This window comes from Mytilus californianus, unplaced genomic scaffold (assembly GCF_021869535.1).
Source record: "Mytilus californianus isolate M0D057914Y unplaced genomic scaffold, xbMytCali1.0.p SCAF_5, whole genome shotgun sequence".
NCBI lineage: Eukaryota > Metazoa > Mollusca > Bivalvia > Mytilida > Mytilidae > Mytilus > Mytilus californianus.
The window spans coordinates 68,900,044-68,927,696 of record NW_026262701.1 but is presented as its reverse complement, the minus strand read 5'-3'; the positions used below and the strand labels follow the sequence as shown (position 1 = coordinate 68,927,696).

Genomic DNA, 27,653 nt, shown 5'->3' with positions numbered 1-27,653 from the left:
AATGGATAGGGATTTTCTTTAGAAATCATTTCAGTTGTAAGAAAGTTTATAACGTATTATTATCACATTCATTTTAATATTTGAAATGTGGAAGTGGGTCTGTATTATACGATGAAGCATGACACTTTCAAGTATCGAGATCTGCAGATGTGGACGGCTTGTTTACATTCGTGCATGTCTGTGCACTGTTGCAGGTTTCCGCCAAAAAATAATTGTGGTGACAGTAGTATTCAAGTTCGTGTTTTATGCTTCTTACTGGACTCTAATTTTCTATGTATTTTACTTAGAAAAAATATAACACTTTCTATGTATTTTACTTTGAAAAAAATATAACACAGCGCTACAAAATCTTGTTGGTTTTTCCACTAATGAATCAATGATACGCGGAAATTAATCCAAAAAAAGGTTGTCCACTTAAAATTCTGAATGTAATTGAATATCATTAAATCGAAAATGTTAGTAATTTTAAACGTTAATTTTAGTCATGCTTTTGCAACATTGAAATTAGATTTAAAAGCATATACACTTAAAAATATTTTTTATTTGATTTTGCTCTGGTCAAGATGATCAAAACAAGACCTCAATAATAACGTGTGTGGTCATACTTTAAATTAACCGATTGGGTCACGGATGTTATATAACCAAAGAGGCTTTGAAAAGATTCTTTTTACGACCAACAATAAAGTTTTTGCCATGGGATATTAAATGAATATTTTATTAAAATTGATTGTAAAGTTCACGAAATTCATCTTTTATTTACTTTTTCATATCCATTTTCATGTTTTGTGAGCGTAGTTATTACCTGTGTCCACAAAGCTTCGTCATGGACAAACACACCTCTGTTACCACATCAAAAGAACGGTCAGTCTCCAGCACAAATTAAATTGGATAGTTCTTTGTAAAATTTATTTTTCAATAATTATGACATATTTGATCTAACGCTATGAAAATAGAAAATAAAAATTTGATCTTCTCTAAGTATTAATTAATACTTATAGAAATGGTTTTCTCTGATCTTTGCCATAGAACCGAATTGACCAACTGTGAAATTAATCATGTCTCCTATATCATAAAGAGAATTGATAACTTTAACATCAGATTATAAATTGCTCTTTATCCTTTCATAAATAATAGCAGGTCAGATTGACCACCAGACAAAATTATATAACTGTTTTCACGTTAGTTAATATAGGAAAACATTTGCGTAAAGTCACCGAGTACATTTACTTTAAAGTTATAATGGACCGAATCACTTTAAAAGTTTTAAATGTAGATGAGATGAATTTAATGGCCATTCGTATAAAATCCATATTAAAAACGATTGCAGTTACAACCCTAGGGAGTATCTCCGGCACTACTTTTTGTTCATTTGAGTAAGCATCCCTATCAGTCTGTCCTAAAAATTCGAGGACAAGTTTATGCACTTTAATTTTTACATTATCCATGCAAGTCCAGATATTCTGATTTTTTACGTGTTTAAAAAAAAATGATGAAGATTTTTTTTTATCATTTCACATTCATAAAATTTGCCTGTGCAAAGGTTACTAATGATATTATAAATTGTCCATTTTTTCAAAATTTATTTTCGTATATTTGTAGGTGAACGACCATTTAAGTGCAACATATGTGGTAATAGATTTACTACAAGAGGAAATCTTAAAGTCCACTTTGAACGACATAGAGCCAGATATCCGCATGTCAAGATGAATCCTCATCCAGTTCCAGAACACCTAGATAAAGTTCCTACACCGTTAATGAGTACGTCATTTTCGTCGTCACATCATTCAAAACCTGAACCTAGAACTCCAGAAAAAATGTTTCCGTTTTCATTACACTCGTCATCTGCCACCTCAGTGTTCACCAACAGTATTGTATCCAAGCTTAACAATCTCCCTGAAGAAAAGCTGTCGTCTAGTCTAACATCGAACTCGTCATCCGATACGTCGAAATCATCAAAACTTGGAGAGTCTAGCACAGAAAAACAATCGATTTCTAAAGAAGACCACGATATTCCACCGTTGGTTTCATCCAGCTTGCCACCAATGAGCAAACCCTCTCCACCACATCGTACTATGTCACTACCAATGCCATCTATACCTCATGTTTCAATGGCTAGTCCTTATCCTATAATGGCTTCATTACCATCAGCTCCACCATCTCTCATACCTTCGTCTCCGTTTGGACATCGTGATTCCATTCTGCCAACTAAAATGATAGAACATGAAGAAAGTTTGGAACAGTATATGGAAATTGATCGATCTGAGACTTCCAAGTTACAACAGTTAGTTGATAATCTTGAAAATAAAGTATCCGATCCTAACCAATGTGTAATCTGCCACCGAGTTCTCAGTTGCAAAAGTGCTTTACAGATGCACTACCGCATACATACCGGCGAACGTCCATTTAAATGCAAGATTTGTAGTCGATCTTTCACAACAAAGGGCAATCTAAAAACCCATATGGGTGTTCATCGTATGAAACCACCAATCAGAATGATGCATCAATGCCCCATTTGCCATAAAAGTTTCACAAATCTGTTAGTTCTTCAACAACATATACGAAGTCATGCAGGGATACCGACGATGCCACCAATGCCAGATATGAATCATTTTCAAATGTACCATAGTATGAATCAACACATGGTTGACATGGCATCGAGAGCTTATGATTTATCAATGAAAAGAGAACCCGAAAAAGAACTGGATTTGAGTAAATCAGCACTTTTTAGCACAGGTAGAAGCGAAGATCGTAGACGTGAATTAAACGAAGATGGGAGTATTCACGGAGACGATGGACATGATAGCAATGATGACTGCAACGATGAAAAAATGAACATAGATGATCATGATATGTCTTATGAGGAAAAGGAAGTCGGTGAAGAAAAACACTTTGAGATGGACCAACCTTCTGGAGATTCTGGGACAGCTAGCGATGGACAACATAGCGGGACTGAAGAACAAAGAGAAGAAGCTCGGCAAATTCTAGAACGCCCAGCTTCAGCATCGTCATCCTTGTCTCTTGACTCTGGTCGATCACCAAGTCCAAGATCTGAGGCACATTCTCCTCCGTTCTCTGCCACTTCTTCGGCAATGTATTCCAGCTTTGCAAATATGCATTCAACACCAATTTTCTCTACTTCCTTAGCAGCTTTAGAGAACAGCGTAAGAAACATTAATAGTTCAATGAATGACTCGTCTTTGAGTCGTTTAAATCAAGCATATCTCATGAACAATGGATTTCCTTTGAGAAATGGTGATAGACACTCACCTCCACCTACACATAACGGTCTCAATACAAGTATGTCGGATTCGAGTAGCATAAGTGGAGAAGGAAGCAAGCCAGGAACACCCGCACTATCCGTCACCAGTGATGTATCAAACAACAGCGGATATTTGCTAGGTGGGCTCGATTTGAGAGGAGAAGCCGGGAAAAGACCTACTACTTGTAATATTTGTTTCAAAACATTTGCATGTCGAAGTGCCCTAGAAATACATTATCGTAGTCACACGAAAGAACGCCCATACAGATGTAAAGTTTGCGACCGATCTTTTACAACTCGAGGAAATATGAAACAGCACATGTTGACACACAAAATTCGAGACTTGCCAAAATCATTTGACAATAGTAGTAATAATAGTGAACTAGACAATTCGCTTGATTCGTGTGACATTGGTGACATTGAAAATCAATCTTCAGAAGACATTGCTTCCGAGCAAACTGACAATAAGCCAAATGAAAATGTAAATAGTAACAAAACAAATACCGCCGACAACAGTCCGGTCAAAACCTCTCCTTGTCAGGAAAAAGAGGAAGACAAGTCACAGTTTGTTAGAAATCAGACTCCACTAAAGCATCAATGTCGAGTATGTCAAAAAGGATTTTCAAGTGCAAGTGCACTTCAGATTCATATCCGTACACATACTGGTGACAAACCTTTCAAATGTAACGTATGTGGGAAAGCATTTACAACTAAAGGTAATCTCAAAGTTCATATGGGAACACATATGTGGAACAACAGTCCATCACGAAGAGGACGCCGTATGTCAATTGAACCTCCCTTTATGATGTCTCACAAGGAAAACCCGTATATGCCAGGATTTGCACCAAGAGCACCTGATTTCTTTCCGTTTCAATTTCCGCCGTTTATGAATGGAGTTCCACCGAAAATGAATGAACTATCAGTAATCCAGGGCATGGCCGCTGGAATGAACCATATACCAATGTCACTTCCAGCAGATATGACGTCACCGCATCAATTATCTAAACATGACAGCAAACCTGATTCTTGGAGAAAGGACGAAGAACTGAAAAAGGAATCAAACGGAGAACTTGATCTTAGCATGAAATCTGCAAATAAAAAGTTTTCACCGTCAAATGACACTCCTAGTTCATGGTCGTCATGGAAAACGTCTTGTCATCTGTGTGGTCAGAACTTCTTGTCACCTACTGCACTGGACCATCACATGCAAACTTTTCACATGAAAGTCGATTCACATAACGTCACAGCTGTCAAATAATCGTAGTTCCAGACAATATTGCATTCCGTAACAAAACGTAACACTTGCAAAAGGTAACAAATAAAGTGACAATATAGCAAAGGGCTGTGTTGTGTTGTAGCAGTATTAAGCAGCTGTTGTTGTTGAAACAGATCATTGACTGTTGTTACAACACGTGACTTTGGACAAAAACTGTGGTTGTGAATTATATATGTTATTACGTTGAGAACTATCATTGGCTCTCTTAAAATATGTATAGGTATAAATTTAGCCTTTGAAATTTTATCTTACTTGTATATATTTGATGTAGATATTTCTAGTCTTTGAAAAAGTAATTGAACCTCACACTTTATACATCTTTTTATATGTATACTTAAATTTTTCTTTTTTTTTGATGAGCGGGACAAATTCCTTTCTTGCTTTGAAAAGTAGAACATATTTAAATCATATTGGACGTAACCTTATAATTATTTCCGATGCTTGCATGATCTCTACGCAATTTAAAAAGGTGCATTTACTCCCAAGTTATTGTGTTCTGTATATGTGACACCACATTTATTTCCAAGCACAAAAAGTGTTCTTGCCAGAAGTTGTATTTTCTCAAAACCACCAAAGATAAGTAGTAAGCTGTATATACTAATTTAAGTTTGCAATATCTGTAGGTGTATATGTGTTGCTATTTGTATATGTTTAAGATAATTTTATGTTTATGTATTTGTTATGTTTGAGAATGAGATCCATATATAAATTTTTTACATTTATTTTCATTATGTATTTTGAGAAGGTGCTTAACTTCATTTGTTTATCCCCCATTCTTCCATTCAATAACTTTTTTATTATTTAGTAGCTTTCTTCAATATTAGTAAAATTTACTATTAAAATATTCATCAGTTGCTGTTTATAAATACGTATTCAAAATTGTTTATGAACAGATACAATACTTTTCAAAGAATACAAGCAAAGAAATGAAAGCAGTTGTCTAAATTTTTGAAAGCGTTTTATTAATTTTGATGAAATCCTTATTTGTATTTCAAAATGACAAAAAAATAAATGAAATAATTTTAATCATAGAAATCCAATGTTTTCCAAATCGTATACATATCCGCATGTAAATTATCTAATGTTTTTGCATTTACAGACACAGAAATTTACATCTGTGTTTGGTGTTAATGAAAATGTATTTGTGGCATGAAATACACTATTATAGTCATTTTCATTATTTTTGTTATTGTCCATTCTTTTTATGAACATGAATTTGTAGTCAGTTGTTCATATTACGTCTTAAAAAGGACAAATAAATATGACCAATATATGTTTGATTACTTATTTTATGCCTTGGGATTATATTCAAGAAAATATAAAAGATACCCACTGAGTTTAATGGACAACCAGAGGATGATGCCAAAACAAGGCAAATGGTAAACAAAACAATAAAATAGAACACACGCACAACTTAATTCATTGGTACAAAGTAATAAAAGTAAACATAGATTTATTTCGTCCTGAGTATATATGAAATATATGCCACTGGACGTTAGAAAAACATCAATATACCATTGATTGATTATTGGTTGTTTAACGGCAAGAGGTCAGTTTACATGCATATTCAAGATTAGACAAAAAACTTCATTTATGTTGTATTTTTATTGAGCATCCAAACAGTAAGAGTTCGTATTGGCCTTTCTGCTACTAGTACTTTATTCTATCCTTTATATAGTATCATACTTTAAAATCATCGCGATCAAGGTAAGTTTCCATAAGTTTGGTAATAAATCGAGTAAAAAGTATTTCAAAACAAAAAAAACGTTACGATTCAGTTTTAGTGCTTAATTTCTGTAATCAAATAATTTGGTAAACGTACATGTTTTCAAGAAGTAACAACACTAGTCTACTACCACTGTCATTGGACTAATTTATACAGCACTTGGAGATTCACAATGGTGACACTTTATCATGTTTATACAAGCAACTTCAAACCACGAACTGTTTTCTTGCACATTTGTATCTATGCCCAACAACAGATTTTGAAGAAACCTAAGCAAACTTGGTAGATTCTAACACACTTGATACTACGATGGTCTAGGGGATGCACATTTTCTATTCTGTGCGTCCCGTATTAGGTTACAGTTTTGGTTTGAGGAGGTGATCATGAAGTTGAGATCACATCAGTTTAAAACTTACTTCTCATTTTCATTTTAAAGCGAGTTTCTAAAATGTAAAGATAGATTGAAATCTTTTCATTCAGTAAATTCACTTTAGAAAACTTCTTTTCATAAACATGAACGAATTGTTCTTCTGCACCTGTAAAAATTCCAATAAAAGCAAGACTCTCATTAAATCTATTTGTGTCATAGTACACATAGTTGCACAAAGCATTGTATTTCAGCATTAAGAAGAGAAGCGTTTGGCAATACGTATAGTTAGCACACATATCCCAGTTAAAAGATGAAAGTATGTTTGGATTGTCTTGTATATTTTCACGGTAAGGTTCCTAAAGCAGTCACATTTCCAAAATAAAAGAGAACCGAAAAAAACAAAAAAACCCTCCCCCTTCCCACAAAAAAATCCACATAGTGACACTAAGAACAAAAGAAATAAATTGCACTTTGTAATTTTGGTGCCCCTCTGAAGCAATTTACTGGATAACATTCATCAGGAATGATCAAAACCAAAACTTTGATCGCCATTAAAGTATAAATACTTGAGGAGCTATATGACCAAAAGGGACAGACAAAGAATTATGATAGACAAAACCATCTAGGCAATTGGAACTTTAGTTTCTTGATCATTTTGCAAAATTGATGCGGCCGTATAATGGTATGGCGATGTCGTTGTCTGCGTCGTCGTCGTCCGAAGACATTTGGTTTCCAGACAATAACTTGGGTATAAGTGAATGGATCTCTATGAAATTGTACCACAAGATAAAGGTTGGGTTGATTTTTGGGGTTATTGTCTTAACTTTCCAGGAATTAGGGGCCAAAACAAGCATTTTTCTTGTTTCAGGACAATAACTCGTGGTGTATAAGTGTATGGATCTCTATGAAATTGTACCACAAGGTTCAGTACCTCAAAAGGAAGGTTGGGATTGATTTTGGGGTATGACCCTAACTAGGAATAAGAAGATGTGGTATGAGTGCCAATGAGACAACTCTCCATCCAAGTCACAATGTGTAAAAAGTAAACAATTAAAGGTTAAAGAACGGCCTTCAACGCGGAGCCTTGGCTCACACCGAACAGCAAGCTATAAAGGGCCAACAAATGACTAGTGTAAAACAATGCAAACAGGAAAACCAACGGTCTAATCTATATAAAAAACGAGAAAAGAGAAACACTTATGAACCACATCAACAAACGACAACCACTGTACAACAGGCTCCTGACTTAGGACAGGTGCATACAAATGCAGCGGGTTTAAACGTTTTAACAAGAGCCAACCTTCACGCTAACCTGAAACAGTAGAGTAACATTACAACATAAAAAAAGACACACTATAAAATATCAATTGAAATGGCTGAACTCGATCAAAAAGACATATAAACAAAAACAGGTAAACAAACACTGAACGAATAAATTTGATCTATGACACAATATAAATACAATACTACTGTTTAGTAATTCCGAATCACAAAGGGGAAAAAACAATACTTTTCTAATACTTTGTATAAATTCCTTATTTCTTGACCAATTCCTATTGGGTTTAATTCAGTTTTGAATTTTTTGGGTTCTTTAATATGTTGAATCTAACCGTGTATTTACATTTTGGATTTTGGGCCCCGTATTTAAATTGGTCTACATTGAGGCTCAAAGGGTACAAATAAAACTTTGTTTGATTTCATCAAAAATTTAATTACTGGGGTTCTTTGATATGCCGAATCTAACCGTGTATTTAGATTTTGAATTTAGGGCTCTTTTTTCAAAGTGGTTCATATTAAGGTCCAAAGGGTCCAAAATTAAACTTGTTTGATTTCAACAAAAAATGAATTCTTGGAGTTCTTTGATATGCTGAATCTTACCGTGTATTTAGATTTTGGATTTTGGGCTCGGTTTTCAAATTGGTCGACATTATGGTCCAAATGGCCCAAAACTAAACTTAGTTTGATTTTAACAAAAAATGGATTCTTGGGGTTCTTTGATATGCTGTATCTAAACATGTACTTATATATTTTTTTTATTTTGCGACCATTTTTCAAGTAGGTTTAAATCGGGATTCTAAATTAAACTTAGTTTGATGAAATTGTCCCACAAGGTTTCATTCCTCAAAAGGAAGGTTGGGATTGATTCTGGGGGTAATGGCCCTAATTGTTTAGTAATTACGAATCACAAACGGGCAAAAACAATATTTCTTGACCAAATTCTAAGGGGTTTAATTCAGTCTTGAATTTTTGGGGTTCTTTAATATGTTGAATCTAACCGTGTTTTCAGATTTTTGGATTTTGGGCCCCGCATTTGACTTGGTCTACATTGAGGTTCAAAGGGTCCAAATTAAACTTTGTTTGATTTCATCAAAAATTGAATTACTGGAGTTCTTTGATATGTCGAATCTAACCGTGTATTTAGATTTGAATTTATGACGCCGTTTTCAAAGAGGTCCACATAAGGTCCAAAGGGTCCAAAATTAAACTTGTTTGATTTCAACAAAAATTGAATTCTTGGGGTTCTTTGATATGCTGAATCTAACCGTGTATTTAGATTTTGGATATTGGGCTCGGTTTTCAAATTGGTCGACATTAAGGTCCAAATGGCCCATAATTAAACTTAGTTTGATTTTAACAAAAATGATTCTTGGGGTTCTTTGATATGCTGGATCTAAACATGTATTTAGATTTTGTAAATTATTTTTGGGGACCAGTTTTCAAGTAGGTCTAAATCGGGGTCCAAAATTATACTTTGTCTGATTTCAACAGAAATTTAATATATGGGGTTCTTTGATATGCTGAATCTAACTGTGTATTTAGATTATGGATTTTGGGCCCCGTTATTAAATTGGTTCACATTGAGGTCAAAAGGATCCAAAATTAAACTTTTATTTCATCAAAAATTGAATTCTTGGGTTTCTTTGATATGCTGAATCAAACCATATATTTAAATTTTGGATATTGGACCATAAAAGGTAAATGTCCAATTTCAAATTTTTAAGTTCTTAGACCTCATTCATTCTGTGTCGGAAACCTATGCTGTGTCAAATATGTAATCACAATCAAAATTCAGAGCTGTATCAAGCTTGAATGTTGTGTCCATACTTGGTCCAACTGTTCAGGGTTCGACCTCTGCAGTCGTATCAAGCTGCGCCCAGCGGAGCATTTTATTTAAATTTGTAAACTGAAGAGGCCTGAGATGCATTGACTGCTGCAAGGGCTTGGTAGAATCCCCTCATACCAAATGTATACCAAATGTCAATCTGTATCAGTTTTGTTCCTTTTTTTTGTATCTATTTGATGTTTGTTGTTTTCCTTTGCAAAGCAAGGACTTGAACATTTTAACATATCGACATTGCAAGTTGTAAATGATAAAATTCGGCAGTTTGCATTGGAATGAAACTATTTGTTCATATCCTATTGGTTTTTTTTATGAATCAGATCGAATTATGGAGCTTCCAGTGGGAAAATTAATGAAAGAAGTTACATGGTATACGACATTAAGACAGCAATCTTACGACACAAAAACCCCATGAGACAAGTAGACGTTAACATAAATGTACGTTCTAAAAACAAAAGGCATTTGACATTACCATACGGTAAACAAAACATTTCTGACTTTGAACATGTAAAGGAACATAAGGCGAGGTTATCTTATTTTTAGCACTCCATCCTTCTCTTTTTTAAATCTCAAACGTGAGTATAACAACTAGAGGCTCTAAAGACTCTGCGACTCTTTTCACAAAAAAAATCTTACGATTAAAATTGATCGTAGGTTATACTGAAATGTGTGTATGGCTTACGAGTATTTTTAGTCTGTAAGATTTTTTGTGAAAAGAGCTACAGTTTCGCTCATCTGTATCTATGTCATTCTCAACATTGTAGACAAGAATACAATTTGTGACTAAAATCATTTTCTTTTATTTTCTTGTATTGCTGATATTTTTTCTGTTTATTTTCTCTTTCTACTATAGTTTTTTTTGGCAAAACACAAAAATGGGTAAACATTATCATTCAAGGACAGACAATTTTGGCCTTTTTATACCTTTTGCTGATCATTTTTTGATAGTTTTGGCCATGCCGTCGTTTACTTTTTACAAAAAACTTCCTCTGAAACTACTGGCCCAATTGGAACCAAACTTGGCTACAAATATCTAGTTTTAAAAAAATGTGTACAATGATCCCGCCTGCCAAACAAAATGGCCGACACGGATAAAAATAGAACATAGGGGTAAAATGCAATTTCTGTGTATTATCTTGAAAAGCGCCATAGATAGTAACAATTTGAGGGGGTAAAGATGTTTAGAATGATGAGATCTAGCTATTGTCTATAGAACTGTCAGACGACTTCTTTTAGGACTTATTTCCCTTAAATGACGAATGTTACCATTTTTATTATTTTTGCCTATTATTTTTAAAATTAGAATAGATAGAATCTTTTTATAACAAAAATGACCAGCACGACAATATCTACAAATAAGTCAAGATGGCCGAAATCATCAGACGATTCTTTATAGGACTTATTGCCCTTAACTAAATGAAGACTTTTACATTTTTTGCGTTTTTGCCTTCTATCTTGAAAACTATACTAGAAAGAGAAATTTTTTTTGTAGCAAAATGATCAGCAAGACAAGATCTACAAATATTTCAACATGGCAGAAATCGTCAGTCGACTCTTTATTGAAGTTCTTCCCTTTAATGACTAATTTTATCATTTTTTGAGTTTTTGCCTATTATCTTGAAAAATATAATAAATAAATTGAAACTTTTAATAGCAAAAATGCTCAGCAAGACCAGATCTACAAATAAATCAACATGGCCGAAATCGTCTGCTGACTCCTTAAAGGAGTTATTATTTTCTAATTTTTTGTATTATTGCATATTATTTTAAAACTGTAATAGATAGAGTGAAACTTTTTAAATAACAAAATTAATCCACAAGAAAAGCTCTACAAATAGGTCAACATGACTGAAATAGTCAGACGATTCCTTATAGGATTTAGTTCCCTGAAATTACAATGTTTACCATTTTTTTTGTGTTATTGGATCTTTGAGAAAAATGTTTGATTCTATTCGATTAATTTTCATTTTTTTTCAATTAAAACTTGAAGACCAAATCTGTTTAAACTAAATAGTAACTATGTTAGAGAGTGAATATGAAAATAGAACTTTGTGCATCCGGTCTGATTTTCTGGATACGCCTTCAATAGGAACATTCAAAACCCAACAGTTGAAAGCCAAGGATGAAAAATACATGAACACATGAAGAGCTATACGATAAAAAAAAAACATAATTTATCTAAGGTCAACTTTGTCTGAAGCAGTTGGAACATTAGTTTCTTAATAATTTCTAAATATATCAACCGTCAGAATTTAAGAAAGGTATGATAAAATTCATTTCAGTACCGAAGCACTGACTTCTGAGCTGATGATACCCTTGGGAACTAACATTCCAACAGCAGCGATTTAGTGATTACTTTCAATCTACACTTTAAAATTTTAAAATGACAAAGTTGTCTCAGGCATTGGCACTCATACCACATCTTCTTATATATAATGATGACAGAACATTCATTATAATAAATCAAATTACACATACCTGGGAGGGTGAAAGAGCAGATTGTTGCCCTTCGAAAAAGACATTGTCAACCTTTGCTTCGCCTCGGTTGACAATGTTTTCTCGGAGTAACAATCTGCTCAATCAACCTCTCAGCTATGTGTTATTTATATAATAGTTTAAAGTTTATGTCATCTTTGTTCTATGTTCATGTGGAGGTAAACAAATATCAATATGTATTCTAAAGTCAACAAACAGTCTTCAACAGAAGACAAGAAGGATGTTCGCTCCTCTTGTTTTTAATTTTTTGTCAGATGTTCGGAATCCTCTGGTTTTATCCATGTTTTTCCATTAAGAAATTTTGTCCACTAACCCCTACTTTTCTTTTCATAATTTTATTACATATAGTTTAAAAAGCCATATTTGAAAATCTTATAAAATCCTTGTTATTTTTTCAATGTTTTTGAAAGAAAAAAGGTGCCTATGTTAAATGTATGAAAAATCTAGAGAGAATCATTTCCCGCCAAATTTTCAAAGGCTTATATATCGAAAACAAGCACACGGACCCTTCATTTTTTTCTGCTTTTCTAGTTCCTTCATTTATATACTATCAATTTATGACAGTCTTTCAAAAAGCTTGTTATTTTGAAACAGAGTAGCGAAACATCCAAGAAACTGATTACATGAATTTAAGAGAATAGAAATTCAAACATGATTGGATTAATTGAAAACCCAAGAGGGTCGTCTTCGCCTTTATTGCTCAGTTGCCACTGAGAAGTGTATTTTCACAAGCAGATCAGTGTCAACCAATGTTACCAGCAAAGCACCGATATTAATTTGAAATGGGCCCCAAACTTTAGTCATGTGGTAAGTATACTTCACATGTAAACAATTCCGTCATTGATTATCACTGGTAATGCAGTTATTGAGTTGAAATAAACTCGAAGGCATGTGACTTTCAAGTTAGTTTAGTCACTATTCCAAGAGTCTACAGAAGCGATTGTAGCTGTCATAAGTTGAGTTTCTACAACTATAGAATGTTATCTAAAGTTATGAAATTAACAATTATGAACAATACAAAATTAACAACCACTATTTCCATAAATAACCATTCTATATTCACAATTTTCTCATTTGTTGATATCTTTGTAAATTCAGTTATCAATCCGTCAAATTATGATACAAAATATGGATCAAATGATCTTGATAATCGGAATAATGTTCTGACCTATGTACAAGACAATTATTATTAGAAATATAAGGGGCAATTTGGGTAATTTTATTGTCGGTATGGATTTCTTATTGCAAAAGAAACGACTAATTTATCAACGTACGACTCTAGCTCGCATTTTGTATATTCATAGCTAATATGATATCAAATGTTATTAACGCGGTCCATTTCCAAAGCCAGGCAATAATATGTGATTGGGAATATTAATGTGACGATTATACATTCCCTCATATAAAGTTATATTAAAATGATACCCATTTGAATTTTCATAAGTTTATTAATGTAAAGCCATGCTGGTACGTGATTTAACAAGTAATTTCATTACTTCAAACATTTCGTGTTTCTTTCCTTATTGTAATTTGAACTTAATAATAATAATTAATGCTCTTCATAGAATATTTTATATTGTACTCAGTATTTGGCGGTCGATGGTTATTCAATTCATTCAATTTTAATTTTTTCTTTCGTTTTTACCGTTACAGCTTCTGTAGTGGACACCCAGTGCCCGAGGTAAGGATCTGTCCAGTCCTAGCCTGTGATTGGGTTTTCAAAGTGGCATTTTTTAAATGATGCATTTTTTTCTAGCAAATTCTAGTTCATAAAATTGTTTAATGATTATATAACTGCGGTGAAAAGTTGATATTATAGAAATATGACCTGAACCTAACTTACACGTTTTTTTTGCCGTCGTTTTTATACTTTCAAAAAGTTTTTTGACACGTGAGAACCTGTGCCCGGTGAAGGTTATTATTTCGTAACACACATTTTCCACACGGAAATCATATCACAAGTATTAAAGTGTTTTAAAATATACAGACATTTTAGTAAATTATTTTCTTGGATTTCTTGGATTTTTTTGTATTGATTATTGATTGATTTGTTTATAGAAGAGTTGTTGAAATTGTTTATGACCAGCTAGGCACCCTCCTAACACAGGTAAAGAACCTAATGTCTTCAATCTGACCACTCGGAACTTGTGGCTATATATTTAAAACTAACAAAGCTGACAAGAGACCCGAGCAAGTATTATATTGATCAACGAAATGAGTCAAGGGAGACCACTATTTAAAAAAAAACTTCAACACATGAACCGATGAAACAATGATACTCCTACATTTCAAAATGTCATGCATTACTATCCAAATTTATGTAACAGACTTTTCGAGTCTGCATTCATCAACTTAGTCAGTCGCAATGCAACTGATTGTTATTTCACGTAGTATCCGTCTTGTATAAAAGTATGACAAAAATGCCGAACTCCAAGGTACATAAAAATCAATGAATTTAAAAATGCTTCATTGTATACCAATATGTTCTCTGTTATTGTTGAATAATAAGTTTGCTGTTTACCTTCTCAATCTCTGCATCGAACAAAGCCGGACACCTAACGTGGCAACAGAAGATTCAGAACAATTTTATAAGGAAGGAACAGTAAATGGACAGATATTCACAAGCTTTTGCTAACAGTTTCGGTATGCTGAACAATTTAACTGATAATCGAAAAAAATCTTTATCCCTTGTATTTTGCAAAATATCAAAATCATAATTCTAATAAGAATAGTATGTAAGCGCTTATAGATACTCCTTTGCTTAGAAAACACATTGAAAGGGTGATGAAAGCTTTAAATTACTCTAAAATAATCACTTCTTCAAAACCAACTTAAGATATTTTAGTGTTGTTATGAAAATACGATGGCTATTCAGTTTACCTGACAAAAACTACTTCTATAAGAATAGCTTCATACTTACTTACTTGCTGCTTGCCCTCCTAATTGCTTCAAGGAAGAGTTGTTGGGCATTTGATAATATATACTTGTAAAGAGTCTGTTTTATTTGTTAATATCAATGATATTAATCGAATACTATATTTCAAATAGTAAGCAATAGTTTACGCGCGCATAGCTTAATCCGCGTGTAATGCATAAGCACTGCAGATCAACAGCATAGAAGTAGACGAAGAAAACTATTACGGTGGCATATAATTGCTTACTACCACTTCATTTTTTAACTCTGGTGGATAGTTGCCACTTTGGTAATCATACCACATCTCCTCGTTTTTATATTAGAAATTCATTTGAAATTAAGTATCTTCTTACTGCCAAGTTCAATTTACTTTGTCGTGTTATGTTTTCCTTTTGTTACCTTTTCGGCTGTTTCAATTTTCATCCTTTATTGACTGGCGTTCGTTTAAATCATTTCTGGGACTACATATATACTAAATATCATACATTTACTTGATCTGTTAATCAAAACAAGGAAGACTGTCCCGAATAAACTCAATGTGACTCTAACACAGTTGTAGAGGACATATCAGTGTTGGTGATATGCAAACATGCAAATAATACCTGTAGAAAATCAAATGGCATTAATTATATTTATAGTATATCCCGGTGCACACGTGTTTATTTTTATGATCCTATGATCTTGTATTACAACTCCAGTTTCAGGTGCATCAAAACATGGAGTGAAATAAAATAGTCTATTTTTTTCTAGACTCATTTTTTTTCTTTTTGATTAAAAGTTTATGCTGGCATCTATTTGAGTTTTTCAAACCAGATAAGTAGAAAGATATCATGTTTACTGAAAGTGGTGCGGACTAGTAAAAAAGAGCAAACAGAAAGTAGAAAAAAGTAGTTTTTACTTCAGGGTTTCATAACGTATTATTCTTCGTGACCTGAGGCACCTTTTTTGCATTAAATCACAATTTCACATTACTACATCTATGATATATACATGAAATATTTTTTTCTATGTAGCATTTTATTTTAAACAAAAATTCAAAGATCATCTGTTTTGCATGTAAGCCTATGGATCAGTCAATTACAAGACTGCAACCTAAACATACTCTATATGCTGGGTTTCCAAAATTAATCATAGATTAACCTATATATTATATTTAATAGCCTTAGCACATCAACTTCCTGATTAAATTTTGAATTACATCGCACTAATATGGTCAAGTTTGACAACCGCCATTACATTCATGGACATCGAGTATTTTAGAAGCCACACCAAGCTCCACTAAGTCAGTAAGGAGTGTTACAGAAGAAATGACGTCACTACGTACCTTAAGTATTACGACAAAAATTGCATGGATACCATTTCACATCCGGCCTTTTTTTTGAAGTACGTGTTTTAAAACTTGGTATTTGATAAGACATCTTTCTATTTTTGAAGACCGTGGTTTGACCTCAGTATATTTCTTTGGTATTTTGTGTCGTTGGGTTGCTTCCCAATGTCGTTTACTCAAATCTTTTTTTCTTCTGACAAAAGAAATTATTGCAGAAAAGAACCTGCTTGGACAAGAGACTACTTGTTAGATCACAGTTTTATTCCATTATAAAATCGTTTTTAACAAACAGTCCAATCTGTATTGCATTTTTTTATAAGATTCGTATGCCAGTATAAAAATAAGGAGATATGGTATGATTGCCAATGCACTGAAAGCGATGCTGTCAACAACTGTTGGTCAACGCAATTAACAAAACCCAAGAATACCGTATGTTAGGTCCCTAAATAGCAAAATACACACGTCAAAAGGGATAACTACTATTCTGATTCATGTACAACAACAAAAAACAACAACACAATTATGACAGGCGACTACCACTGAACTATAAACTCCTGGCTTGGGACAGACACACAAGAAATATGGCAAGGTTAAACATGTTGTGAGCTTTTAATCCTTCCACTACTTAGAGACAGTCGTATTATAGCAAACCATAGAACAAGTTCTTAATATCAATTGAAAGGGTTTACATTCATTTGATATATAACCATAAAAAAACAAAACAAATAACAAATAACAAACAGGAGACACAACATACTGATATAAAAACACAGTTGATTGATTGATTGATTGTTGGTTGCTTAACTTCCAGTGGCAAATATATCATGCAGGTATTTGAATTAGTTGTTGGTGTCAGCTATTTTGTCGTCTGCCATTCATAACTTGTCTTAATGCTGTAAGAATTTTCAGTCAACATGATTCTTGCATATTTTGTCAATATATTTATTGGGTTGCTGTCCCATCAACGTTTACCCCACATCATCTACTATATTTATATTTCGGCCACTAACATACACTTTCCGTGTATTTCAAAATTGAATTTGTTTATTCCTGTACCTGCATGAATATTACAGACAATGAAAGCGAACGCTGATCATGATCATATACAGGGCCATCTGCCTTTCCTGAAGAAATGTCTTAATTTTCCGTATCTGAACACATTGACATTTATGATAATATTAAAAATGTCAAAAGTTGTCCTCTAATCTGTGTTTACCTGCATTCTGTAAGAGATATACGCAAAAGTATGAAGCATAATTACATCACCTATTTTTCATTGTGTATGGTTTGAAAAGAATGAATTTTTGATGTATGGATAAAGGATATTAAATATCGTTTTTACTACCAGTAATAAATTTAAAGTAATAATTATGTATAATAAACATGTAAATAAAAAGCCCGTTAGTGACAATCAAAAACATCTAGTATAATATGGATAAAAACATTCTTTGGAAACCCTTATAATAAGAATCATATTTCATTATGCCATTTTAATAAATTTCATAGTTATAACCAAAGAATGTTTTAAATTACTCGAAGACAAAGCAAAATTATATTATGTATATATTTTCATATGATACTAACACGGAAATTAGTTTGTTTGGATTTTGTTAGAGGAGAATTCAAAGATCATAGGAGTTATATAAATTATATATTGATAAATATCATAACATTTTACTAAGAACTCTCAATATGTATAAGATATGCGATGCCCATATTTGCGACCTTGATACAACTTCTTTGATATTTCATTTTGTTTCTATTTCAGTTTGATTATCTATTTGACTTTTTAACCACTTCTTTTTCTTCATTTTCCCTTAATTTTTGTTAGAATTTCATGTTTCATGTATTAAAATTGAAATTTGATCTAATTAAGGCGAGGAAATATATATGCAGGAAGTAAAAGTGCAATGCCTGGCTAAGGGGGTCAATAAATGACCCAGGATACATTTTTTTCTCATTTCGAACAACCAATCAGCGCTATTCATCATTGAACTGTAGATATATTCCAGACTTTCAGATTACTTTCACAGTTTACACGCCACAATAAAGCACTAATTTGCTATGAAATGATATTCTCCACTTTGACAATTATATCCAACATATCTACGTAAACGTAACCGCAGGTTATAATTGCACGTGAATCTGACGTTAAATAAAAACAATTCACTTTCGATTACAGACCTTTCTTAATTTTTTACCCTATTTTTGAATACAGCACACATATTCATGTCATATGGGAATATTTTAGATGGAAATAGATAAAACAAATATAATATTTTTGTTATTTTATCGTAGTTAACGTCAGAAGTTACATTCCTCGTTACGTAAAAACGTCTGCCGAGGAGACGTTTATGATATATAATAACTTGAATCTCTCAGTGATGAAATAAAAAACCATAATATTGCGTGTGGAATGCCTTTAAAATAATTCAATCGGGGATTGACTCCTTTCAATTTAGACGTCCTGTCATGCATGTTTTAAATTTTTAATCCACACAAACATAAACATGTCCAACATTTTATTTCTCATAAACGTAATTGTACTTTTGCATCCAAGAGACTACACCATTAGTCGAGATCCACTGACAATGTCAAAACACCATATATAACATTTGAAATTCATCGGAGAGGAGTCTGGGACTTTTTTGTCATCTCAAATTACATAGCATTTTTCTCACAAATCATTGCTTTTATTTATACTTATGCTACGAGAAACTTCCAATGCCTGGTTATAGGATTGTAAGAGCTAAAGTTGAAAAACTGTGAGGACTACAATTTTGGATAAAAAATATTAACGTCTTGTCTTGTCTTGAAGGTCTGTCTTGAATAAAAGATAAAAGATACGTTGGTGTGTTGTCCAGGAATGTCTAGACAAGGAGAAGTATATATAAATTTGAACCTTTTAATAGGGGGTATATATCCCAAAACTTTCAACATTTGGAGAGGCGAAAGATACCAAAGGGATATTGAAACTCACAAGTCGAACACACCCTGAGAACGCAATGGCAAAACAAGAAGAACGACAAAAAGAGACAACAACATTTTACAAAATACAACATAGAAAACTCAAGATTGAGAAACACGAACTCCACCAAAAACCGGGACAGGGGTTGGGGGGTTGGGGGTTGGGGGGTTTGGGGGGGGGGGGGTAATGTTTCGGGTGCTCCGCAAAGGATAAACTGATCCTGATACATATTTACAGTGCAACCATCAAAAACGCATAAGATTATAAAAACTTGAAGCTGAACATGAGCTAAATGAGGATATGGGCTCATAATTTTTCGTACGTAATGTTAAAATACCTGGTCTTAAATCAAGAAATAAATGAAATCTTTTGTCGGGTAACGTAAATGTCAACTGAGAAGATGCGAACGTCTGGATTAAGGACAACTGAATGTCGGGAATTAATTGAATTAGATAATATAAAAGTCAAGTCCGGTCATGGAATTTAAATGATTTGATTGTCTTAAAATGAAGTTTAATGTTTTGATTTCTGGTCTTAATAAATTGAATTGATTTGAATGTTTTTCCTTGAAATAAAGAAATTTGAATGACTAAGGTGTCTTGCCTTTAGTTGAAAAAATCAGAATGTTTGTCTTAAATTGAAATGATTCCCCCCCACCCCCCCTTAGATGCATGTGGCTATTGCCTTTAGTCCATTTCGGCCATAAAGAACCGGACCCGGACCTTTCTATGTATTATACATCCATGCATAGCTTTAAATGTTTGGGTTTGAGCGTTCCTGATGAAACCCGCCCGTGCGAGGGCTGTATAGCCAGTCAAAAAAACTTCCATCATCCTGATGAAAGTAAATCCAGCAAAGCAATTCAGACGACCTAATTTTATAAAGTGTTATTGTCATTTAATTGCTTTTTCTTAAATTGAGTTGATGATCTGAATACAACCCATATCTTAAAATTGCAATGATAAGAAGGTGATATGAATGTCTTCTATTAGAGATCTTGGCGTCTAATCATAAAGTGAACAAAGGATAAATGTTTGGTCTCATATTTGGATCTTGAGTTGAGAATTCGAAATGACTGGTCCTGGACTGGATGGTGATATTGTTTTCAACAGCGATTGCAAATGTTGTTGGATTGGATATGAAAACAATAATGTTCTCAAATGCCTTTTTGATTTAGTGGATATGAAGGGCTTTCGATCACAGGGAAATGAATCCCTTGTTTAAATTGAGGTGACATATTGGAAAACACAAAGATTGAAATCTTAAGGGCCATGGGTTATAGAGATATAGTCGTTTGAATCAAACAGTTTAACGCTAACTTGTGGATTGACGGAATAATGGTTTTGCAGTTAAGAAAATGAAATCTCGCCTCCTATTTTAAAATTATTTGATTGATTGATTGATTGATCATTGCTGAATGACCGTGTGTTTTCATACGATATGAAAGACAGTAACAGCAAAACATAGTACATATATGTTAGACAATAGAAACACAGACATATTTGTAAACTTTGTAAATATTCGTATATGAACTGTTAAAGTCAATTGTCATATTATATAATTCCAAGTTCTCTGTACGTGACAGAACATTTAAAACAAATCTTATATAGCTGTTAGACATGCAAAAAAACCAACCCGGTAGTCATATCCGGTCTGATTTGGATTAATAACTCCAAGGAACGCGTTAGGAGAATTCCAAAGCTTTTATATATGTATAAACTCAAGAAGCGACTCTCTGGAAGGATCAATCAATGTCACATGGCTTTTATAACATGTATACGCTCTAAATTCAGCATTTATATCTGAACCAATAATTACATAATACATGTACTTGATTTTATTGGAATATACTTCACATACATTTTTAATTTTATAAGATTTGTAACTGACTGTGTCTTGTGTTTTTTTTCTTCAAAAGATATACATAGACAATGTGGATATATATAGGGCTGATATATACAACTGGGAGATTTGACGATCGGGCAAGGTTGTACTTTGTACTTTTGTTTGAGTACAACTATGTTAAAGTATGCTTTTTTTATGTCTCTGTATTTAAAGGACGTCATGGAATTCACACACTGATCACCGAAGAATTTCATATAGTCTGACATTTCTCAGAAACCGCAGACATGTATTGCAGAAGTCAATGTGAATTTAATAATTAAATCTTCATTTGCAAGTATTATCAAGTAATTTAATGAATGTTTTGATTTCGAAGGATTATAATTTTTTGTAATATATAAAACATCAAATGGCACCATCATATATGAATTAAGTATATCGGAGATGTTACCTTCATCGTCAATTAGCTCTATCACCAAATATGCAGAAATATATCCATTAAGCCCAAGCACATCAAAAACACTATTGGATGCTTTTAGTAAATTGTTAAAATGCTAATATTTTAATATTAGTAAAGATCTGCTCTTTTCCATAAATTCCCAAAGGTGATGCCGGACTCGTACCTAATACCACTGCTAACTAAAACAGCTAATTCTATGGAGGTGTATTAAAACGACGGTTGAACTCGTAAAAAATTTGCATGACAAAAATTTATTTGTGGTTTAACAAGTTTGATGCGATTATTTTGCGTTAATACGTAATTATCAAAAGAGCCTGCAAGTTTATGACAAGTATATTTGATATGGAAAAATATGGATCAAAGTATTATCGGTATTGTATCGTATAATAAACTTTACATTAAAAGATTGTTATTAATGGCTTCATATTCTCATTTTGTGCGCTATTCTGAATAAATAAAATATGGTTATATATAAAAATTCGTTTCGTGCATAATTTGTGCAAATTCAATTCAGTGGAAATGAGTCAATTTCTATGATTCTCAGATTAATAAAACTGTTCATAACACAAAATCCATATTTAACTAGCTTATAATTTTCAAGGTGTATACCACCTTTTAATATAGAACTCTGTATTTCAACAATATCCGCGTTCTTTGGTTTATTGTACTGAAAATGATTTCAAACGGTTCAATATATGAATCTATTACTCTTAAGTGTCTAGAAAATGATAAACAATAGATATTATTGCTTTTTCTGCACTAACTTTATTTTAGACAAATTCATAAAGCATACCATTCTTTGTGTCGTCTTACGTAGAGTGCACATTTCATTCTTTTAATTTTCGGAAATACAATAAACTTGACATTGAGGTACACGCGTCTTAGAATGAAGCAAACGTTTACGTAGCGTAAGGAGGTTTTATTATGTAAGATATATGTGCGACAGACTTGAATGCATCTATAGTATCCTTTATTTCTGGTTCAATGGGATATATGAATCCGAGTGTAAGGATGTAATGTTTATACCGGAACGTGAAGTTAAATGACAATGCCAGCTTCTAGAAGCAGCGAATAGAACCCTCTTTACGTAATATAATTGATTGTTAATATAAAAAAAAAGATTTGGTATGATTGTCAATGAGACAACTCTCCACCAGAGACCAAATGACGTGGAAGGTTAGCTACTTAGTTACGTTTTACCAGCAGAAAGACACAGCCGTCGATTTCAGTTATTCAAATAAACAATGTGCATTTCAACAAAAATGTTTGAAATTAAGTTCCAGGTACCAGGACATTCCATGGTTCACCTATTTGCATATACAAGTCTCATCCTTCTATGAATACATTAAATGGATATATTCTTGAAGAAAAACACGAGTTAAATGGTATTACTGGTATAACCTATGACTTTTGGTGCATTAAAATTCTTCTTTTCAATTTTGACAATTTTTGTATTTGCTAGAAAGTAGGAATATAAGTGGTAATGGTATTTTCGATGATTAGATAACTAAAAATATACGATTAATAATAAAATATGCTAGTCTCTGCGAACTGATATATGGCTTTATATAATGGTATAATCACATACATGTAAGTTGTCCAGTGGTACCTTGCTAACCTCTGTTGCGGGGGGTCGTGTTTTAGATCTCCGGCTGAGTCAAACTAAAGACTAAATGAGTTTATGTTGCTTCTCTGCTAAGCACGCGACATCTAGGCGTAAGTACAAAGACTGTCATTGTCCAGTAAGAGCCATTATAATGTGCTCGTGTAGAATGGCATGTCTTTCAGCGGACTATCACGTTTTTGGTTACCTTTTCCAAACTTGCAGAATTTGGCCTATCCTTTCAGTCTAGAACAAAGCAGGTTTAATATTCACACATTAACGTGTTCTCGTAATGCATATTATACATGTCAGTGAACGTTAAGCGCCACCAATCAACAACTTGATAATTATACAAGTCAAATATTGGTTCCATGTAGTCTTTTTCGTGCTCATCATAAGGAATTTTATACTCTCTTCTGTAAATAGGACAAAAATTGAAATTATGACAGAATATTTGGCAGATGTTTTTGAATATGAATTTTTTTTTACACACTTCTTGTAACTTCCATGAAAACTAGAGTGTTTTTCAATTTTGACAATTTTTGTATTTGTTAGAAAGTAGGAATATAATGGGTAACTTTTTTTTGCGCCTGTCCCAAGTCAGGAGCCTCTGGCCTTTGTTAGTCTAGTATATGTTTTTTAATTTTAGTTCATTTAAATGTTTTGGAGTTTAGTGTGACGTCTATTTTCACTGAACTAGCACACAATTTTATTTAGGGGCCAGCTGAGGACCACCTCCGGGTGCGGGATTTTCTCGCTGCATTGAAGAACCATTGGTGGCCTTCGTCTGTTGTCTGCTCTTTGGTCGGGTTGTTGTCTCTTTGACATATTCCCCATTTCCATTCTCAATTTTATTGTTATAGTGTGTTTAAGGTGGCGTTCTTCCATCTTTTTTTTTCAAAATACGCTGTATTTTCAACGTTTCTGAAGTTGATTTCGTCTTCTTTATCTAGACGTATTCCAGTTTTTATCTTTAAATTCCATCTTAGCACATTTCTTGTATAAAATGCAAAAGGTATATATAGACCGCACATGGGTGCCTATTTTAAACCACGCACATACAAACGGCGCCTCTTCGCCAATATTTGGGCAATGTAAATCCACAAAGGCACATTTATTTTGCCCACCGTAACATTTTGTCAAAATCGACAAACTTCATTAAGTGTGTTCAAGGCAAACATTTCGTAGCGCTGCCAATATTCAAAAAAAATTTGGCCCCAAAAACCTAGGTATTATATAACAAGAAAATTGAAAACAGCGCTAAATATATATAATTATTATGAACATTATAGTCAACAAATATAAGTTAATTTCTATCTAAGCACTAATAAACGTAGAACAAAGTGTATAGCAACGGATGACACCTTAAAATTTTTTTGGTTGGCTACAAGTTAACTGTATATCCCCAGTGTATCCCTCACTTATATATGAACACACTGGCCTGAAAAAAATGCGGCAACCTGAAAATGATAAGTCGATAGTTTGTGTAACATAAAAATAAGATGTCGTATGATTGCCAATGAGATAACTCTCTACCAGAGACCAAATGACATAGAAGTTGACAATTAAAGGTCACCTTCAACAATGAGCAAAACCCATACCACATAGTAAGCTATAAAAGGCCCCGAATGAAAATGCAAAATAATTCAAAAGAGAAAGCTTACAACCGGATTTATATACAAAACAATAAACGAAAGACAAATATGATATACAGCTACAAATGACTACCACCGAATTACAGGCTCCCGACATGGGACAGGTACATACCAGATGTGGCGGGATTAAATATGCTTGCTGGCGCCAAACCTTCCCTTTAATCTGGGACAGTGGTGTTACAGTTCTATATAAGAACAATCTATAATAAAATGCTCCGCTGGGGCGCAGCTTGATACGACCGCAGAGGTCGAACCCTGAACAGTTGGGGCAAGTATGGACACAACATTCAAGCTTGATACAGCACTGAATTTGGATTGTAATTAAATATTTGACACAGCATAGGTTTCTCACACAGAATGAAAGTGGTCTAAGAACTTAAATTTTTCTAATTTACCTATTCAAACCATATCATTATTATTTGCTTTTATATATAAATCAGAAATAACCAATTTAAAATGGAAAATTTTAAAGAAAAAAAAGGAAAAAAAAATCCCCCCCCCCAATTTTTTTGAACCCCCTTATGATTCATCGCCCCCAAACTCAACCCCAGCTTTCCCTTTGTGGTATGGTACCTTGCAGTACAATTTCAGAGAGATTCAAACACTTGAACACAAGTTATTGTCTTGAAACTAGAAAAATGCTTGTTTTTTGGCCCCTTTTTGGCCCCAAATTCCTAAATGTTTAGGACAATTACCCCCAAACTCAAACCCAGCTTTCCCTTTGTGATATGGAACCTTGCAGTACAATTTCATAAAGATACATACACTTACACACAAGTTATTGTCCTGAAACTAGAAAAATGCTTGTTTTTTTACCCTTTTATGGCCCCTAATTACTAAAATTTTGAGGCAATTACCCCCAAAATCAATCCCAGCCTTCCCTTTGAGGTATGGTACCTTGCAGTACAATTTCAGAGAGATCCATACATTTGAACACAAGTTATTGTCTGGAAACTAGAAAAATGCTTATTTTTGGCCCCTTTTTGGCCCCTTATTCCTAAACATTTTGGGCAATTACCCCCAAACTCAATTCCAGCTTTCCCTTTGTGATATGGAACCTTATAGTACAATTTCATAAAGATCCATACACTTACACACAAGTTATTGTCATGAAACTAGAAAAATGCTTGTTTTTTGCCCCTTTTTGGCCCCTAATTCCTAAAATTTGGAGGCAATTACCCCCAAGTGACCACAAAGAAAACACCTATCCATTTTTATTATAACATGCACGGTCACATTCTTGAGTCAGTTGAAAATGCAAAATATTTAGGTATAACTATATCATCAAATTTAAAATGGAACAAACACATTCAGAACATGACATCAAAAGCAAATAAGACCCTTGGATTCATCAGAAGAAATTTAAAAATAAACTCAGTAACCATCAAAGACCGAGCATACCAAGCCCTTATTAGACCAAAACTTGAATACTGCTGCACTGTCTGGGACCCTTACACAACAGAGAACATTAACTCCATAGAAAAAGTCCAAAGACGTGCAGCGAGATATGTATGCTCCAACTACAAATATACTGAAAGTGTAACAAACATGATAAACACACTTCACTGGCCAACATTACAAGAAAGGAGACTCAAAAGCAGATTAAATATGTTCCATAAAATAACAAACAACAAAATTGCCATACCACATACTGACATACTAATTAAAAGCAAATCAAACACCAGGTCTAGCCACGAACAAACATACCGACAAATTCGATGCAGCAAAGACAGTTACAAATTTTCATTTTTCTGCCAAACTATAAAAGACTGGAACAAATTACCTGAACCAATAGCCTGCAGCACCACTACTGAGTACTTCAAGGAGAAACTCACTAGAGAGATGCTCCTTGACACTTACAAACACCTACATGTTTAATATGTATCTTGTTTTTATCTTATACCAAAAATTAAAAATAAAAATTGAAAAATATTACTTACATATACATTTGTATATATAAAAATTGAAAAATTATTATGAAATCAAAAATACATTTTTAATCATTAACAATATTGTTAAACCAGGCATGCGCCAGAAAGTAATCATCAACCAGTTGATGTTTTTCTGTATATAAAGAAGAAAATCAATCCCAGCATTCCCTTTGTGATATGGAACCTTGTGGTACAATGTCATAGAGATCCATACACTTACACACAAGTTATGTCTGGAAGTTACAAAAATGCTTATTTTTGGCCCCTAATTCCTTAACTGTGGGTACCATAACCCAAAAAATCAATCCCCACCTTCCATTTGTGGTATTGAACCTTATGGTAAAATTTCATTGAGATCCATTCACTTAAACTAAAGTTAGAGTGCGAAAACTAATGTGTCTTCGGACGACGACGACGACGCCGGACGACGACGACGACGCCAACGTCATACCAGTATACGACCACAAAAAATTGTTGCGGTCGTATAAAAATCAGTTGAAAAGGGCTTAACACATCAGGTCCATACAAAGCACATGAAACCCCTAACAAAACACAACAGCCTTTATCAAAATGAGTAACGCACTATTAACACAAACACTGAATGTATTACAATTTACATAAGAGTGGCCACGGATCTAGTATTTATGAAATCGTAATATTTATGGCATCACACTTTGTGAACATTAAACATATTTGATACGTTGT

The 27,653-nt window shown here is 33.4% G+C and overlaps 2 protein-coding genes across 3 annotated transcripts in view; both read left to right on the top strand.

Moving 5' to 3' along the window:
• The window catches only part of LOC127701265 (sal-like protein 1), a 40,182-nt gene extending 34,374 nt beyond the window's left edge, over positions 1 to 5,808 (top strand). For both annotated transcript variants that reach the window (XM_052205096.1, XM_052205095.1), the window contains one exon: positions 1,600 to 5,808. In XM_052205096.1, coding sequence (XP_052061056.1) covers positions 1,600 to 4,517 — 2,918 coding nt within the window. In that variant the 3' untranslated portion in view covers positions 4,518 to 5,808. The remainder of the gene's footprint in view (positions 1 to 1,599) is intronic.
• The window catches only part of LOC127701296 (beta-catenin-like protein 1), a 370,618-nt gene that overhangs the window by 263,684 nt on the left and 79,281 nt on the right, over positions 1 to 27,653 (top strand). The window lies entirely within an intron of this gene.